Raw genomic sequence first — 18,162 nt, 5'->3', positions numbered from 1 at the left:
TGGGGCGGGGCGGGGCGGGGGTTCCGCCCGGTTGGTGGGGCGGGGCGGGGCGGGGGTTCCGCCCGGTTGGTGGGGCGGGGCGGGGCGCCACATCATGAGAATACCATTTTTAAGATGAGTTTTTAAGCATGTTTGGAAGGATTTTGTATTAGTCACTGGGCGTCAGATCCACAAAGATTTTCATTGATTCACTTCCTCTCCTGAAGGTACTCGTTACTTGCAGATTTCAGGGGATGAGGAGCAAGCTTAGGGAATCAGCGCAACAAGTTGGAGAAAAGTTCTGATACCTGGAACTGATATTCCAAGTAGAAAGATGAGCATTGGATGGGATTTAGGGTGTGGCATATAAGATGGAATAGAGTGTGAATCTCAAAATTGATCACAGAGGGAGAAGTTTATATAAATTGTTTGCCAGGGCTCTAATGATAATGTGAGGCATTTGGAATGATCTCTGAACTTTCTCTCACCTCTGCACAGGGACCAAGACGCTGAGTGGGAGCATCGCTACGATGGATATGTGTGTCCGACACCTCTGGCAAGTTGCGGGTAAGGAGCTTCAGAGCATTGATGGGCTACTTTTGGGACATCGTGATCCAACTGCAGGAGACAACAGCATCAAATCACCCAGCAAGAGGGGCAAAAATGCGATGGGAGGAGTCCTACAATGGGATTGGGCATTACTTTGGAGCATAGATGATCAGTAAATGCCTGCACTAACTATCTTGAACCAGTGGAGGGGGCCATGTCATCATTATTCATTTGAGCTGGTGAAGGAGCTAGAACCTGATCCTGCAAATTCATTCAGTCCCAGAATCTCCACTCCTCACCTCAGATACTGGAGTCCAACGCTGGACTGCAAGGTCCAAGGGTCAGTACTAAGGGAACACTGCGCTGACACAAGGTTAGTGCTGAGGGAGCGCCGCACTGTCGGAGAGTCAGTGCTGAGGGAATGTTGCACTGACAAAAGGTTATTATTGGAGGAACGCTGCACTGTTGGATGATCAGTGACGGTGTGGCACACCTCGGCAGAGGCTTGGTTGAAGAAATGTTGCACTGTTGAAGGTGCTTTCTTTTAGATTACAGTCTAAACAGAGGGCTCATGGACCAACCCCTGTGGACATGCGAAAAAAAATCCCACGGCCATGTTATTATTGTCAGTAGTTCAAGTGAGAAGAGTGTGATAGCTATTCAATTTAAAAATCGATGCCATGATATACAAGGCGGCGGGGGGAGCGGTGGGGGAAACGGCTAAGACTAGGAGAGAACTGTTGGACTGCTATAGTCAATAAACTCTGTGCCTAAAGAAAGTCTATGACTCTTGGTTCCAGTGATTGTGTTTGACCAGTCAGGTTAGAATCTGTAAACAAGCCACAATGCAGGTGGCTTCCGCCTGGTGTCAGGCTTATTGAGTGGGCTAATTGTGACAGGTGCTGTGGTTTGACTGGGCTATTTCACTTTTGTCACTAAATTCCGTGGTCACCTGGCAGGTTGAATGTGTTGTAAACACACATGCCTGGAATCGAAACATTTGGTCAGTGAATAATTATTGGAATGTGGAATTTGCTACCACAAAGAGCAGTTGAGGTGAATAGTTTCAATATTAGAAGTGTTTCCTGACACAAATCCAACAAAAAAAGATTATGACAGCACATACTCATCCCCGTTCTTTCCAGATGATGCTTAACTGTGCAATAAAAAACCAATTTTGAAAAAAATAGGTAAAAATCTACTTTGTTTAAGACTTTTTTCTCTTTAACGATATATCATAAACTTTTTATTTAAAATTCCATTTGTTAAGTACTTAACAATCTCTAAATTTAATTTGGATATTTTACCCTGGTGAACATGCACCAGGATAATAGCAGCTTCAGCTGATGGCCACATTGTTGGGCCAACGAGGTTGGTTAAATGCGGAATCTGAAAGGCAGCAGCTCTGAGAGTGCAACATGCCCTGGGCCCCACCCTCTCTGAGTGCAGCATTCAATGGGAAGCTGGATAAACACAAGAAAGTGGACTAGGAAGATCTACAAACAAAGTGAGAAATGAAGGGCTTATGAGAAGCTGAACAGTAGAAGTTAGAAATGACCCTTAATCATGCAGTGAAGTTGCTGCCCAGTAAAGAATTGGTTGCGTTTGTAGAATGGTCTCTGTGATGACAGTCTGTGAAAGTTTAGCCAGTTGATTCCTTGTTCTTTTCCTCTCAGGCTGCTCAATGGAGCATGCGCTGGAAGCTGCTTCACTTCGTCCTGCTGAGCTACTGGGGATTTCACAGACAAAGGGAACCCTGGACTATGGCACTGATGCAGGTAAGATTGTAGTAGCTACCTCAGTATCTGTGTAACCACAAGAGCTTGACCCAGAGGGGTCAAGACCAAATTTTGAATCACAGACTTTAAGGAAGAGCTATCTCAGTAAGATTGTTTGTGACTGGAGAGGTGATGCCAGGGTGCTGGGGCTACTTTGGCTGCTGTTTTATCTCTCTCTACTGAACTACCTGTCTCCTGAACACATTGTGTGAAAAGATCCCTGGAGAGACCAGCAGGAATGGATTAAATCACAAACATCAAAACTTTGACCTATCCTAAACCTAGTTCATAGCTTGTGCACAGTTGGTCTTAGCAATCCCTGTCATTAATATTGTTACAAACATCACATTTCTTCAGTAAAATCTATCTCGGTCACAGTAAATGATTCTACATCTGTTTCTAAGCTTTTTGCCTTTAAATCTCTGGATTATCTTAAGCAGATAAAACTTTACTTTGCAAATGACGTCAATAATCACACATAATATGTGAGCAACAGAGGCAAGATAAACACTTCAGGACCATCTTCATTATCCCAGAAGGGAGATCTTAATGCCCTTACAATCAGAATGTCTGAACAACTATCCTTTTCTGATGAGATGTTGGTGATCTGTAAAAATCAAATTAACTGAAGCTCAATTCAATTGAAGTGTTTGAAATAATTGTTGCAAAATAATTTCTAAAAAAAGTTTCTGATTGTAATCTGTTTAATACAATTTTTCTGCAAGTGTGGAACTCATCAATCAGTACCCAGATCCTGTATCTCCTCAACTCTGCCTCACTATCCCAAGATGCCAGCTTTCAGCAGTTTATATTTTCATTTTGATGTAGAGTTTTTTTAAAGACATGATATAATATCCCCTGTATTGGGGTTAATGTATCCATGGTGAACTTGGCTATTCATTCTCCTGTTGTGAACAGCTCTTCACTGTCTGTTTGAGAGCGCCCAGGTATCTTCAGTCCCAGCCAGTTCATGAGGGTTCAACACCACACCCCCACAAAAAAAATCTATAATCCTCATCTCCCAACCCCTCGCAAAAGATTGAATGTCAAGTTGACCTTTCAAACAGATTGATAGACAGTAAGGGCATCGAAGGAGGTGGAGCAAGGGCAGGGCAATAGAGCTGAAGTGCAGTTCAGCCATGATCTAATGAGGATCCAGTTTGGAAAGCCTGAATGGTCTCCTACTCCAAAGAAACAATGTCACAAATACCTCCCAAAATGACAAAGGCATTCCAATTTTCATTTTATGTATCCCATCTTCTCACTGCATGCGCACACGCCTACATGTCCATCTGCAACACAGCATTAGTAACCTTTTTTAATGAGTTCACTTTTTTTTTCTTTACTTTTAATCGTCAGTTTTTGCAGAGGGACTGACTATATGAGATGATTCCACATCAGGGAAATGGATTCTTTATTTAAAATAAAAATTGGTTTCAGAGCAACAGCAAACAAGGTTAATGAGATCTCTGTCCATAGAATTCATTGTTTCTTTTCTCCAACTCCTTCCTAATCTAGTTTAAATTCCACAAATCTTAATCACAATATTGTACTATAGTTTAATTACAAACTGGACTTGAGTGATAAGCTGCACTAGTTAAGCCACACTGAAAGGTTCCCATTTGGGCAGATTATACCAGTGTAAATAGTGAATGCTCCATTTTGGCAGCAGCTTTCTAATTCTCCTTCCCATAGGCTGCTGTTGACCTATCCCTCTTTTGGGATTTCCTCATTTGACCCTGTCCTCAGTCAGTGCTAACTGAACAGTTCAGTCAGAATGCTGTTGAATATAAGATGATTCTTCAGACTCTCCAGAACCTATGGGTGATTAACTGTTGTGTCATGGAATATCCTTACTGGACGATGTATATACAGTCCATTTTAAGTCATCTACAACACTAAGCAGAGATTGGAAAAAAAACTGCAAAGTAGGGGCTGGGAACAAGCAACATCTAAAGTTGGAGTTGAATTTAAAAATCCTTAAATATGAACCATCGAGGGGAAATGGGATTTCTCTCCCTCCAGAGCCAATTGACTGACAAGAGACACTTTTTAAAGAACTGCAATACTAGGCTGCATTCAATCAGAAGGCATTATTACACAACGTGTTTTGCAATTTAATCTGAAATCTTAATTGAGGTGCTTGTCTGAGTGTGACAGTGACTGGATATGTTTTCTTCAGAAACATTTCTGTGCTCTTTGTTCATTGCTGTTTAACTAATCTGTAAGGACCTAGAGGTCACTTATTATAATGTGTTTCCAATCTGTGAAACAGATCTTTCCAGTTTCTAATGAGCTTTACTAAAAAGAATTTGAATTCCTTGCACCTTCATTGTGAATGTGTGCAGTTCACTAATTATAAAATTACTGTTTGTCATCTTCTTCTGTTGCCTTTGCCTCAAAATCTTTACTTCCCTTTAGAACCAAACCAGACTGCCTTATTAATATTCTGTGGCATGTACAATTCAAAACACTTAAAACTCCTTTCTTAACAGTTCATGAATTAGTACGTGAGGCATTAAATGAGAAGAGACCATTCTGCTGATTCCACCTATAATTTGCCCTTTCATGGACTGCACCCTACATCTTTTATCTCCTGAAATAATGTTCTGCAGTGTCTGTCACTCCTCCCTTCTGCCTCTCCACCACCCCAAAAAATGAAAAATTGCAGATAAATCGGTCTGACCATACCAATTTTTTTTTCCCTTTGCTTTCATCATTTGATCTGTCTGTAGTCAATACTGCATTCCAGCAAACATGCTGCAGTAACTCGAGACTGTTCTGACAGCACCTTCCAAACACACGTCCTTGACTTAAGTGGTAAAGGATAAGGGCAACAGATACATGACAATGCTACCAGCTGCAAGTTCCCTGCAAGCCATGCACCATATTGACTTTGAACTATATGACCATTCTTTATCTGCTGCTGAGCCAAAATCTGGGAACTCCCTTTCTAACAGCACTGTTGGTGTCCCTACACCCCGTTGGCTGCAGCAGTTCAACGTGGCAGCTCACCACCACCTTCTCCAGGTCAACAAATGCTGGCCTGCCCACATCCCACAAACAAATAAAAGATATATAATTTACATAACCCTAATCTCATCAGATAGTCATAAACCCTGGATCATATGGTAGCATCTCTACTGAAAGTCAGAAGATCATGAGTTCAAATTCCAAGCCAGGATTTGAACTGATAATACAGGTTACATTCCCTACTGAGGGAGTGCTATACTGTTTGAGGTGCTGTCTTTTGGCATGTATACCTACAGAGATGGTTATGGAAGATCCATAGCCACTATTTCATAGAATGGCTGTGGATTTCTGCCTTGTGTCCTGGCTCATTTAGATTTCCTAACTACCATCATAAGAACAGGTTATCTGGTTATTATCGCATTGCAGTTTGGGAGAGTTTGCTTTCTGCAAATTGACTGCTGCATTTCCTATAGTACAATAGTGACACTTAAATGGCCAAGTGCCTTGGAACATTTAGAGGTTATGAAGGACATGATAGAAATGCAGAACTTTCTTTTCAGATGGTACAAAGGATTCTGTTACATCCAGAGAATGGGTGAGCCTTGGTTTAAAGACTCATCCATCAAAGAATGGCAACTCCAACTGTGCAATATTCTTTTAATACTAACCCTCTGGCGGTCGAGCACTGTCTTGGTACTGTCCCTCCGACAGTGTAGCGCCCCTCTGTACTGCCCCACCAACACTGAAGCAGTCCTCTGTACTGCCCCTCTGATGCTGCGGCGGTGCTCCCCCTGTACTGCCCCTCTGATGCTGCGGCGGCGCTCCCCCTGTACTGCCCCTCTGACGCTGCGGTGGCACTCCCTCAACACAACACAGGATTGTGCACTGGATTTTTTAAAATATCTCTTGCATGAGATAGGAACCCATGACCCTTTGACTCTGAGGTGGAAGTGTTGAGCCACAGCCAGAACTGGCAAATTGAATGAATTAAATCTGATCATTTGCTTTCATCTTTTACCGTTTATTGCAGACCTGGTGCTGATGGATAAGGAGCTAAATGTCAAAGCAACGTACATCGCAGGGGAATGGGTGTGGAAACACCGTGAGTTTGCAAAGGAGTTGGAAATGGGTACTGAATAACAAGTAGGTCCAATATGAGCCAGTGAGATCTGAGACTGAGTGATTCCTGGTTGGCTGGATGATTACAACATTAAACTCGGATACACTGGACACGAGGTTCTCACTGTGCACAGGCATGTTCTCCGTTCTCAACTTCTGAGGTTTTCACCTGTCTGTGCATTTATCTCGGAAGTGCTAAATTTTCAGCATAAAGTACCTGCCTCTGTTGACTCTCTGACATCGCACTTGTATCCCTCAAGAGGATATGGGTAAAGTTCGTCTGTCTTTATACTGGAAGCAGCTACTGCCTTGAATTATGTCTAAGCGAAGTCTAGATTTTAACTTGAGCATTTTCTGCAGGGATGGGAGGCAAAGATACTGAGTGATGCTTATGTACTAACTCAACACTTGACCATATGCAACTGCTTGCTTTCCAATTCTGGTAAGGGGTTTAGTTCTACTCAAGGTGGTGTCCCTGAACGAAGACAAAAAGTGGCTGAGATCAGAATATTTTCAGTATCAAGTATTCTGTTAATTCTATCATGCACCCATCTACGTAAAATGGTGCATGTGCAGCAAATCAAATGTGTTGTGGATAGGGGTAGCAGCTTATGGTGCACTTTTGCTGGTGGCTGAAGAGGCCATCTGAAGGGAAGGGGGAGGAGGGGTGTGGTTCTTCTACAAGGGCTCAATCTGAAGCAGCTGTTCAGTGTCATTGTGGATTGTTGATTTTAGTGCTGGCAATTATTGCTTTGTTGCTGTGATCATTGATCTCTATGGTAGCACAAGTGATTTCGCTATATCTCTCTCAGCTGGTGTCTTGCAGCTTCAGAAATTGATGTTTCAAGCCTTTGTAACATGCTTGCAAGCATCTTTGAGTTGGAATATTGTGGGTGTCTAACTGATTATCTGCCTACAGCTACCTTAGCAAACAAAATATCCTTGAGTATCCATCTGTCTTCCATCTTCTAAGCCTGCCTGAACATGGGAAGTTGCCCCTGCTCAACGAGTGCCAATACACCAGGAAGAGTTGCCTTTGAGAATACAGTCACATCTGTGTTTTGTCCTTTGGATGCCAAGATGCATTGGCAACAGTGAAGATGAAAGTTGTTGGGCCTCCCCCCTCAATAGCTGGAAGTCGTTCATAGTTCACAGTTGTACAAGACACTGAGAACACAGGCCTTATTAACCAGCTCCTGATGGTAATTCATATAACAAGTTCAGCATCAAGACACAGATTATTTGCTTCTGTGGATCCAATGTGACAGAATTTGCTAACCACTTTCAGTAAGATGTTGTAACACCCTGTCCCATAAACATGATTTTCTTGATGCTTACTATAGGGAGACCAAGTTTCAGGCATGGAAGAAATTCATAACTCACTCGGGCTGTTTCCAATGTAGTACCTAGTGCAGTGTCATCAGTGTAGAGGACTATTTTGGACAGCTTCAGCATGAAGAATGAAGTGAAACCAGGCTCTGGCCCAGGTCCTGCTTTGATTGGTATTTTCATGCCCTTGCTCCTGACCTTTGCCCTCTCTGCAGATGTGGAAGGAGTTTACCGGCAAACTTTACAATCCACCCAGAAACACAGCACATCTTGGTCAAGGAACTCCTCTGCATTGATGTTAATAATCAACCCGTCACAGCTCAGCAGTGTGTTTAGCTGAAGGATCAGGGCTTGGATCTAAACCTACAGATACTCAGTTCAGATGAGGACCTTAATCCTCAAGTTCATCATGGTTAACCAGCTGCCTGAGCTCCGATTTGAGGGCTTGGATTTTCTCACAATGGCAAAAAAAATAATAAGCTTATCTGCTAAGACCTTCATCACATCTTCGATACCTCTATACTTAACTATTGCAGTTCTCTCGTGGTTAACCCCTCATTTTCCACCTTCCAGATTTAAGATCATCCAGAATTTACTGTGTGTCCCCTTCATCACACTAAGACTATTTGACTCATCAGCTCTGTACAAGCCTATCCACATCAGTTCCTGGTCCAGCAACATCTCAATTTTACAAGTCTCACCCTCATTTGAAACTTCGAGGACTAGACTCTACCTTCCTTCAGCCTCACAAATCAAGTGCATCTGATTCTCAGTTGAACAGAATCAAGTATCAAAACCAGTTAAAATAAACCAGAGCTGCCATCAGTCAAGCTGAAGAAATTTATCAGCTGGGTTGAGAAGTGGCAAGGCATTTGGTATTATTAAGCAGATGATGATTTGTGTCTGGTTGGAGATTAGCCATGAGTGCTGTGTGGTAGGGGTCAGTCAGTCATTGAACCCCTGCAGTGTGGAAACAGGCCATTTGGCCCAACAAGCCCATGCTGGCCACGCCTCCGAAAAGCATCCCACCCAGACTCGTACCTCTATCCTATCCCTGTAACCCTGCATTTCCCATGGCTAATACACCTGCACATCCCTGAACACTATGGGCAATTTAACATGGCCAATCCACCTAACCTGTACATCTTTGGCCTGTGGGAGGAAACCAGAGCACCCAGTGGAAACCCATGCAGACATGGAGAACATGCGAACTCCACACAGACAGTTGCCCGAGGGAGGAATCGAACCCAGGTCCCTGGTGCTGTGAGATAGCAGTGCTAACCGTTGAGCCACCATGCTGCCCTCAATCGGGGTCTTGAGGAGGTCCAGATGATTGGGGTACCACAGGGTTTACTTAGTGTTGGGACAGTTTCTGTTTCCTCAACTCTTGGCCACTGTCAACCTTCAGAATTCCAACAACTTGTCAGCCTCTCAAATCCCACTGTCCTGTCTGACATCCAGCAGGTGTCAGTGTCTACTTGTGGTGTTTCTCTGAAATAATGTACTGGAAAAGAATCACAAAAGGCAACCATATTTCCAGAAAACCTATCAACAATCATAGTGATTAGTGACAATCAGAATTCCTTTTTTTATTAAAGAAGATTTCAATTGGTGGTTTGCAGCTTGTAATGTTATTTCAAAAATATTGCCCTTGCCAGCTCTAGCGCATTTAATTTTTCTTTGCAAATTTTTTTTTTTCCCCTGTGCTTTCACTATACTGGTTTTCAGGTGATATCATACAGACTAGGATGAGAAGGATCAGTCCTACAGAATAAATGTTCTGCTGTTGACTGCCAGAACTAAGCTTACCTATTCCAGGTTCAGCACCAACTACATACAGAGCAAGATCCTGTTTCACTGTACAATTAAACATTGCCAGGGTATTTTCCCTAGTAAGTGGAAGCAGTTCTGTCTTTAGGGACTGAGCTCTAAGCTCAGCCTTTGTCTCCTTTTAAGATACTCCTTTTAATTAAAAAAAAAAAACTACCTCCTTGACCAAACTTTTGGTCATTTGTATTAATATTGCCTCCTTTGCCCTTCTGTTAGTTTTTATCTGATTACCCTGTTTGGACATCTTACTACATTAAAGGTGCTATACAAACACAAGTTGTTATTGCTGGTGTCAGTGATATCGTTTCCATTGCAAAATTGTGGCAAGAGTATGACAAAGAGGAAGGCTATGTTATACACCAGTGTTAATAAATTATAAATATAGGTTTATGCATGTACACTACTGTAAAAATGCCTTGCACCCAAGTGTTTTTTAAGGCAAGTCAGTTGATTCTTGTTTTAATCCACATTTTGATGATTGCTTTTTACCAAAGATCAGCTGCAAGGTATTACAAGCAGCTGCCAATGTACATAAACATCATTTGATTGTGACTATAACACTTCTGCATGTAATAAAAATAATTACATAAACTTCAGGCAATGATTAGCTTCCAACTGCCCTTAGACTGTTTCATTCTACCTTTGGAAGAAAAGGTTTGGTTAAACATAGCTCCATATTAACATCATGTGCATGTTCCAGACTTTTAGAACTACAGGGACTCAGACACCCTTAGCAGTGTGCTCCAATATGCTCGTCATTTGCTACATGTGGCACATCAATACTGTTCACTTTTAGAGCCACGTGATATAAGTATGTGAGTCACTTGCTGGACTGCTATTTGTCATTGTTTGTTGCTCATTTAAGTATCAATCAACCGCATGACTCTTGGACAGGCATCACATCTCGGTCAGACCGTGTTTAGCAGGATATGGCTCAGTTGCCGGGTTTCCAGTGATTCTGAAACAAGAAAATACTATGCTGTTTTTAACCTCTCTGTTCCTGTTCTCTCTGGGTGCTTCTGATGAAAAGTTAGATTGGCAGAGCCACTCTGTGAAGTGCATTGGAAGCAAGGTTGGCCTTCAGAGATCAGCAGTCAAATTACTTGCAGAATTGTTTTGGGAAATCCAGTGAGACTGGTGAAACTAAGTGGAGAACATGGTTTTATTTAACTGGTAGTTGGTACTTTTTATAAAACAGTTGAGAAGGACAAGTGACCATTAGTGCTGCAAGACTATCAATAACGATTGAAATGTATAATTTGCAAATGAGGGCAATGCAGTGACATATAATGTAGGCCGAACACCTTTGTCATAGGTCTGTTGAAGTAAGCAATTGAAAGGAATAAATCAGTTTAACATAAGAGGAAAGATTACAACAAGCTAGTTGTGAACCAAAGATTTATGAAATGTCTGAATATAATTTGAGAACAGCAGGTGACAGAACCGAAGCAAGACTGGAGTCAGGGCAAAGCTGCCAACATGTATTGATCCTTTTCCGTCCAAGTCATATAAATTATGACGAAATAGAGACATTACTTGAAGAAATGTTTTTCTTAAATAAACTGGAGGACAGTATCAGAAAGAGATAATTAGCTCCAGTTAACAGATTCTTAATGCCTTTGGAAAATCAATGTAAGGGACTTGTTTTGCAGAACAGTTGGGCTAGAGTTTGTATTGGTCTTGATTGTGACCTATTTTCAAGTGATTGTGCATTTGGTTTATTAATATTGCATATATTTTGAATCATGTCACAAATATTTTGACTTGATTGCCACAAGTTTTGTGAGCATTAGAATTTTATTGGATAACACTGCTCTTCTGTTTACACAAGGGAATAAAAATTAGAAGCAGATGTAAAACCTTTGTCTGCTCAAGCCTGCTCTACCATTCAGTAAGGTCTTGGTTGATCTGATTGTGGTGTTAACTGTACTTTCCTGTCTGGACCCCATAACAACATTCCCTCTAATTTTTCTTCCTGTGTGGATCTCCAACGTCCATGCATGATATTGATTTGTATTGATCCAATCACCATGCACGTGTGCATCCACAAAACTTAACGATTGACTCCCTTGATCAAAAATTCATCTCCATCTCAAGTATATTCAATGGCCCTCACTTCACTGCTCTCTGGGGAAGAAAATTCCATAGACTAACAAACCTCAGAGAAATTATTTCTCCTTATCTCAGTTTTAAATTGGAGAGCCCTAATTTTTAAACCCAGTCCCCTCATTCAAGGCTCCCTTTTAAGGGAAAAGATCTCATCAGCATTCGCCCTGTCAAATTCCCTCAGGAGATTATATTTCACAAGATCATCTCTCATTCTTCTAAACAGTGGGGTACAGAGCAGCAATAGTTTCACTGGTGTAAGAGGCTAAATAGCAATCCCCAACTTCGACAATGTTCCATTGTTGACTTTTATTCTCACTTTCCCTGCTCCATCAATATACTCTGGATATCAATAACCCAAGACAGTTGTAATAATGGAACATTCTTTATTAAAGCAAAATACACTATAAAAAATTTTGCAAAAGTCTTACACGTACAATGTTTACGAACATAAATGAACTGGTTTATGCAGACTTCTTTGAAGATCAGACCAGAACAGATGATCAGCCCACTATATCTCGACTTCTCCTTGTTGATCGCTTGACCTCCCTGAGCTATATAAATTGTGAGACAAGCTATTTTAAACTCTTTCCCTACAAAGAAGCTATACAATCAAATCTTGATACTATCCAGTGTCGAGTAAATGATCAGTTTGACAACTGGCAAGCATCACAAACGTGTCATGTTTTCCATGCCAGTTTGATCAATTAACTCATTAAGACATGCTTGTGTCTCCTTATCTTTAATGAACTCTGACATAAAATTTTAGCTTGCACTCACTGTTCACCATGTCATGTCATGTCATTCAGTCAACTGAATGATACTTAACAGCACAATTCTATGACGATTATAAATTCAGCTGGAAAATGTTCTACATTAGCTGATTCGTTGTGTCTGTTTTAAGCAAAACTTCAGCTTTCTAGAGTTACTGTGACAGTTCAGTACATTACTGCAGAGTTCAATACTTGATGTAAAGAAAACAGACATCTCTTCAGCCAAACACAAACACTTTAAAAGCCATGAACTTTCTAATCATTAGGTCATTATCAAGTTTTATGTTTTTCCTTCTCATTTCAAACAACTTCATTTCGGCTAACCCTGGTTAATATCTACACCCTGATTATATAACAGATCTACAATGAAACATTTAGCAAGTAATAGAAAGCAGCAAACAGTATAAAATGAGGTGAAGAAAAGTCACACAAGAAAGTCAGTCTGGATAGTAGATATCTGAAATAACAGAAATTGCTAGAAATAGCCAGCAGGTCTAGAAAGAGAAATGGAGGTGAGGTCTATTCATTCTGCTGGCTGAAAGGTCAGCAAGAATCTTATGTTACCTATTGTTTTGGGGAAGGAGCTACCACACTTAAATGGGCAACATCAAGCCTTGACCTGGAGAAAGGACCCAGGTGGGGAATTATAAGTCCCATCCATTGAGAGATACCAGCCAGTTCAGAGGCCAGCAGGTCCAATGAATGGCAGCATCACTAGGGAGGCAGTGCCTGCTGCTGGTGTGACATGCACTCAAGGCCTGGTATAGTCACTAGATACCAAACCACATGCCTAAAGAAGCAGGAGGAGGATCCAGGAAGGGATCACAGAGTAGGGCAAAAGAGTGGCTTTTGGTGACACTCCACCACCACCACCACCCCCTGCCTTTCGGATGCCATATCCTTCAGTCTTCAGTCTGGTACTAAGTACATTTAACAAAGGATCTTGGAAAGCACAAGCAACCCTGAACAAGCAACTCCCCTCAATGCAAGCCCCAAAGTCACTGAGGAGTTAATGGCAGCTGGTGAAGTTTACATTCACTCTGGAATTGAAAGCCAGTCTCAGTAGGAGGATAGGAGATGACAGAAAATAACAGCAGGGCTGATGGTGCAGGGCAAACAAAGATAGCAATGGAACAAATAAAGAAACTGGAGGAGTTTAAATCGGAAAAGTGATGTATAAATACATTGCTTTGTGAGAAATTCCAATAACATACTCCTTTGCATGTACAATTGTGTTTTGATTTCACTTCAATATGTATTAAATTTATAAATTATAACATTGATAGTGCAAAATAATGAGACTAACATCCTGTTGTTCCTGGGTCTGTAGACGTTGTTTCCCACTATTTCAAGGGAATTAGTCTAGGCAGATGGGACAAAGTCCCAGTTTCTCTAATGCCTGTTTAGAGTCTGCAACAAATTGAGTTTGGGCTGCATTATTATTACAGGTCCCAGTGTACACAAGCCCACAGCTCAAGATTAAATGAGTTTGCATTAAGCCAGCACTTTCTGATATCAGAGCCAGAGGGAAGAGATGAATTTTAAATATCATACATCTGTCTTTGGAAATGTCCTTCTAAGATTGCAGTAAAGTGTATGTAGCACAGGAAAGGATTGGGAGGAATGAAGAGTCACGACCTGAACTTCAAGATGTTGATGCAAGATACATGGTTGTGAACAAAGCAAAGCTTTACTGCCATTCCATTCACTCTAACTGCATGTAATTCCTGATAATACTTTTGGTTGCTTTGTCCAGAGTGTTCTTTGTCAATGCCTTTAGTTCATTGACTATTCATTTTGATACTTCTGGCCATTCTTGTGTTGTTCACTTTATTCAGAGAGTCCAGTTGCCTTCTGTAACCTGCCAAGAGGAGGATACCGTTTGACATCCACCCCTTGCCAGGCCACATATTGATTACAGTTGTATTAAATGATATGAAGGGAGTGTTTTTGAATCCTTTGTCTACACATAAAAAGAAATTCAGGAAACCCCTTGCCTGGGACAGATGGAAAACTAGCAATAAGGACATTTGGAAGGGAAATCTTAGTATTCTAATAACAGCCCATGAAAATCATAAACTTAGCAAATTATAGAATGGCTAAAAGCAACATCAGAACATGTCCATTCCTCATTTAGCAATTTCCATGTGTTCAGAGTATCATCAATGGCTCAGTAACGCTTTTGCCCATGAGATAGAAGACTATGGAATCAAGTCCCTCTCCAGAGACTTGAGCATAAAGTCTCGGTTGACATTGCAACTCAATATTGAGGAAGTTTTGGATGGTCTGAGGTTTTGTCTTTTGGATAATACTTTAAACTGAGGTCCCAGTGGCCTTCTCATTTCAGTGTAAAATGTACCAACAGAAGCTGGGGAGCTCTTCCTGGAACTTGTTTAATACTTATCCTTCAATCAATACTGAAAACAAATTGTCTAGTCTCTAGCACAGTTTGTAGGAGCTTTCCTTGTCTAAATTAGATAGCGTGTTTCCTGCATTACACTTCAAAATGCTTCACTGGCTGTAAACTGTTTTGGGATGACATGAGGCTGTGAAATGCACCATATAAAAAGAAGTTCCTTCTTCATATTGGGCACGAAGGTGGTGGCACGTTATTTTCCCTTACTGTACAGAATTAAGCCCATTAAATAATTTTTTTCCTTATCATTACTGATGGACTAGAGATTTGTTTCTATATATAGGGAAACATGGTATCTTCAAATTAGTTTGGTGCAATTTAGCGATAACATATTGACCCTGAATATTTTAGTACGTCGAAAGTATCAATTTATATTCAGTAAAACAATAAATACAACAGTAGGCCAACGAGTATGACTGTGGTGAGCTTCATCACCCGTTCATACACAAAAAGAGAATTCAGTCACATTGAGAAAATTGTTGGCTGTCAGGTATGGTTCCACTGTTTTATCCTGCTACATTAAAGAATAAGTTACTTTTATTTATGTTACATTTTTAAATATCAGTAATTTAAAAAATTAAATTCTGACTTTTAAAAAAAAATGTTGTACTCATCAAGATGCTTTGCATTTCAGAAAATACTGCCTAGGCAGGTAGAGCACAAGTTTGAGATGGGGTATTTGTGATAGAAAAACAGCACCATGCTAAAGTGTTTCCTGGCTTGCCATAGTCAGGAGGTGGAGGGTCCACAAATATCCAGCACAGCAGGGCAAAAGACCAAAATAAAACAAAGAACTACAGATGCTGGAGATCGAAACAAAAAGAACTCAGCCGGAGAAACTCATCCAAGTCTGGCAGCATCATTGGAGAGAAAATAGTTAACGTTTCAAGTCCAGTGACGCTTCTTAAAACACAGACCCTTCAGAATCGCAGAAGACCAGGCTGAAGCATTTGCATCCATCAGTAGCCAGAAGGGCAGAGTAGATTATCCATCATGACCTTCTTCTGAGGTTCCCAGCATCACAAATACTAATCTTCAAAAAATTTGATTAACTCTACCTGATATCAACAAACAGCTGAGGGCACTGGATACTGCAAAGGCTATGGGTGTGACAACATTTCGATAATAGTATTGAAGACTTGTGCTCCAGAATTAGCCACACCCTTAACCAAGCTGTTTCAGTACAACTAACATTGGCACCTACCCAACAATGTGGAAAATCACCCAGCTGTGTCTTGTGCACAAAAAGCAGGGCAAATCTAAGCCAGCCAAGTTATGCCCTTTGAAACTACTCTAGATATCAGCTAAGTGATGGAAGGGTTCAATCAAATAGCATTTGCAAAAGAACAACCTTCTCTCAGTTATTCAGTTTGAATTCTGCCAGGGCCACTTAGTTCCTGGCCTTATTACAGACTTGCTCCAAACATGGGCGAAAGAGCTGAAATCCTGAAGTGAGGTGAGAGTGCCTGCCTTTGACATCAAGGCAATATTAGATCAAGTATGTCATTAAGGAGCCTCATGAAATGAGACAACAGCATTCATGGAAATCTGTCATGTTGTACATGTTGAAGTCAAACCAAGCACAACGGAAGATATTATGGTTGTTGGAGGTCAGCCTCAGGACATCACTGCAGGAATTCCTCAAGGTCATGTCCTAGGCCTAGCTGCTTCATCAATGGAGTTCCCTCTGTCATAATGTCAGAAGTTGGGGATCTTCATTGATGATGCACAATGTTCAGCATCCTTCCTCAGAGACTGAAGCAATCCATGTGCAGCAAAACCTGATCAATGTAAAGACTTGGACTAATAAATGGCAACTAACATTGGCACCACACAAATAACGGGCAATGAGCATCCTCAACAATCAATAATCTAACCATTGGCCTTCGATATTCAATGGTATTATTATCACTGATTCCCCCACTATCAACATTCTGGGGTTGCCATGGTCCAGAAATTGTACTAGATTAGCTATTTAATACTGTGGCTACAAGCACAGGAGAGGCTAGGAATTCTGCAACAAGTAGCTCGCCTTCTGTCTCCCCACTGCCTGTCCAACATCTACGATACACAAGCCAGGAGTGTAATGAAATTCTGTCTGCTTGCCTGGCCAAAATACAGCTCCAACAATGTTCAAGAAGCTTGACACTATAAAGGATGAAGCAGCCTGCTTGACTGGCACTCCTTCCATCACCTTTAACATTCACATTCTTTACCACTGATGCACAGTGGCAGAAGTGTGTACCATCTACAAGATGAACTACAGGAACTTACCTTGCCTTTTTCAGTTACACCTTCCAAGTCCATGATCTCTGCCATCTAGAAGGACAAGGGCAGCAGATGCATGGGAGTATCACCACCTGCAAGTTCCCCTCCAAGTCAAACACAGCTCTGACTTTGAACTATATTACTGTTCCTTCAGTGACACAGGGTTAAAATCCTGGAATTTCCTTCCTAACAGAACTGTGGATCTACTTACACACCAAGAACTGCAGTGGTTCAAGAAGGCAGCTCATCATGATCTTCCCTAAGGAAATCAGGAATGGGCAATGTGCTGACCTAGCTTGCAATGCCCACATCCCATGAATGAAAATATTTTTAAAAGTTACTTCTACTGTGAGGCACTGATTGGAGATCCATTTTACAACTCGTTCAATAAAGATACCGTACAAACCAAATTGTACGATGGTCTCTTCACATGGTGTCAGAGTGGAGCTGAGATTCTGTGCTGGACAGCTGCATAGGAGCACAGCTATTAAAAAAGGAACACAGGAATTTTCAGACTTTCTGGAAACTGATAGAAGATACTGAAAATAAAAGAAGGAAGCCACTGCTAAAACATTGTGTAAGCCACAATTGTTGTATGGCTAGAAGGAAACACAAAAAATGGTACAGATGACCACTGGAAAGATATCAGCCAAAGATCTTACTAATCACAACAGGTTGATGGGTAATAAATAGTTTGTGACTTTGAATGATGATTGCATGAAGAGAATATCAGGACAACATAAAGCGTCAGATTGACACCAGTGTGGCGTGCAACATCATGACCTTCACAGACCTGTGCAAAGTGGCTCAACTTGATGATCAAAATTGAAATCCTTGCAGGTAAAGTTGAAGCTATCTGCACCATACATGTGATGAGAGGACAAATTACTCAGAGAGCCACTGGTAACAGATGACTCCTTAGACATACCATAGATGAAGCTGGGGGAAGACGTTTTCATTCTTGTCACTGCAGATTACTATGATGTAGACCAGATTATTTCAATGGTTACCAATAAGATTGCTGAATGCCTGAAAGTAATTG

At 41.2% G+C, this 18,162-nt stretch overlaps 1 protein-coding gene across 1 annotated transcript in view; it reads left to right on the top strand.

The window, feature by feature from the left end:
* amdhd2 (amidohydrolase domain containing 2) overlaps positions 1–10,167 on the top strand; it is a 21,395-nt gene extending 11,228 nt beyond the window's left edge. The window contains 3 exon segments of the mRNA XM_048609266.1: positions 478–546; positions 2,205–2,306; positions 6,310–10,167. Coding sequence (XP_048465223.1) covers positions 478–546; positions 2,205–2,306; positions 6,310–6,419 — 281 coding nt within the window. The 3' untranslated portion in view covers positions 6,420–10,167.
* The last annotated feature ends 7,995 nt before the right edge of the window (positions 10,168–18,162 follow it).

The sequence above is a fragment of the Rhincodon typus genome, chromosome 21 (genome assembly GCF_021869965.1).
Source record: "Rhincodon typus isolate 14 chromosome 21, sRhiTyp1.1, whole genome shotgun sequence".
Classification (NCBI taxonomy): domain Eukaryota; kingdom Metazoa; phylum Chordata; class Chondrichthyes; order Orectolobiformes; family Rhincodontidae; genus Rhincodon; species Rhincodon typus.
This window is presented reverse-complemented; position numbering and strand designations above follow the sequence as displayed.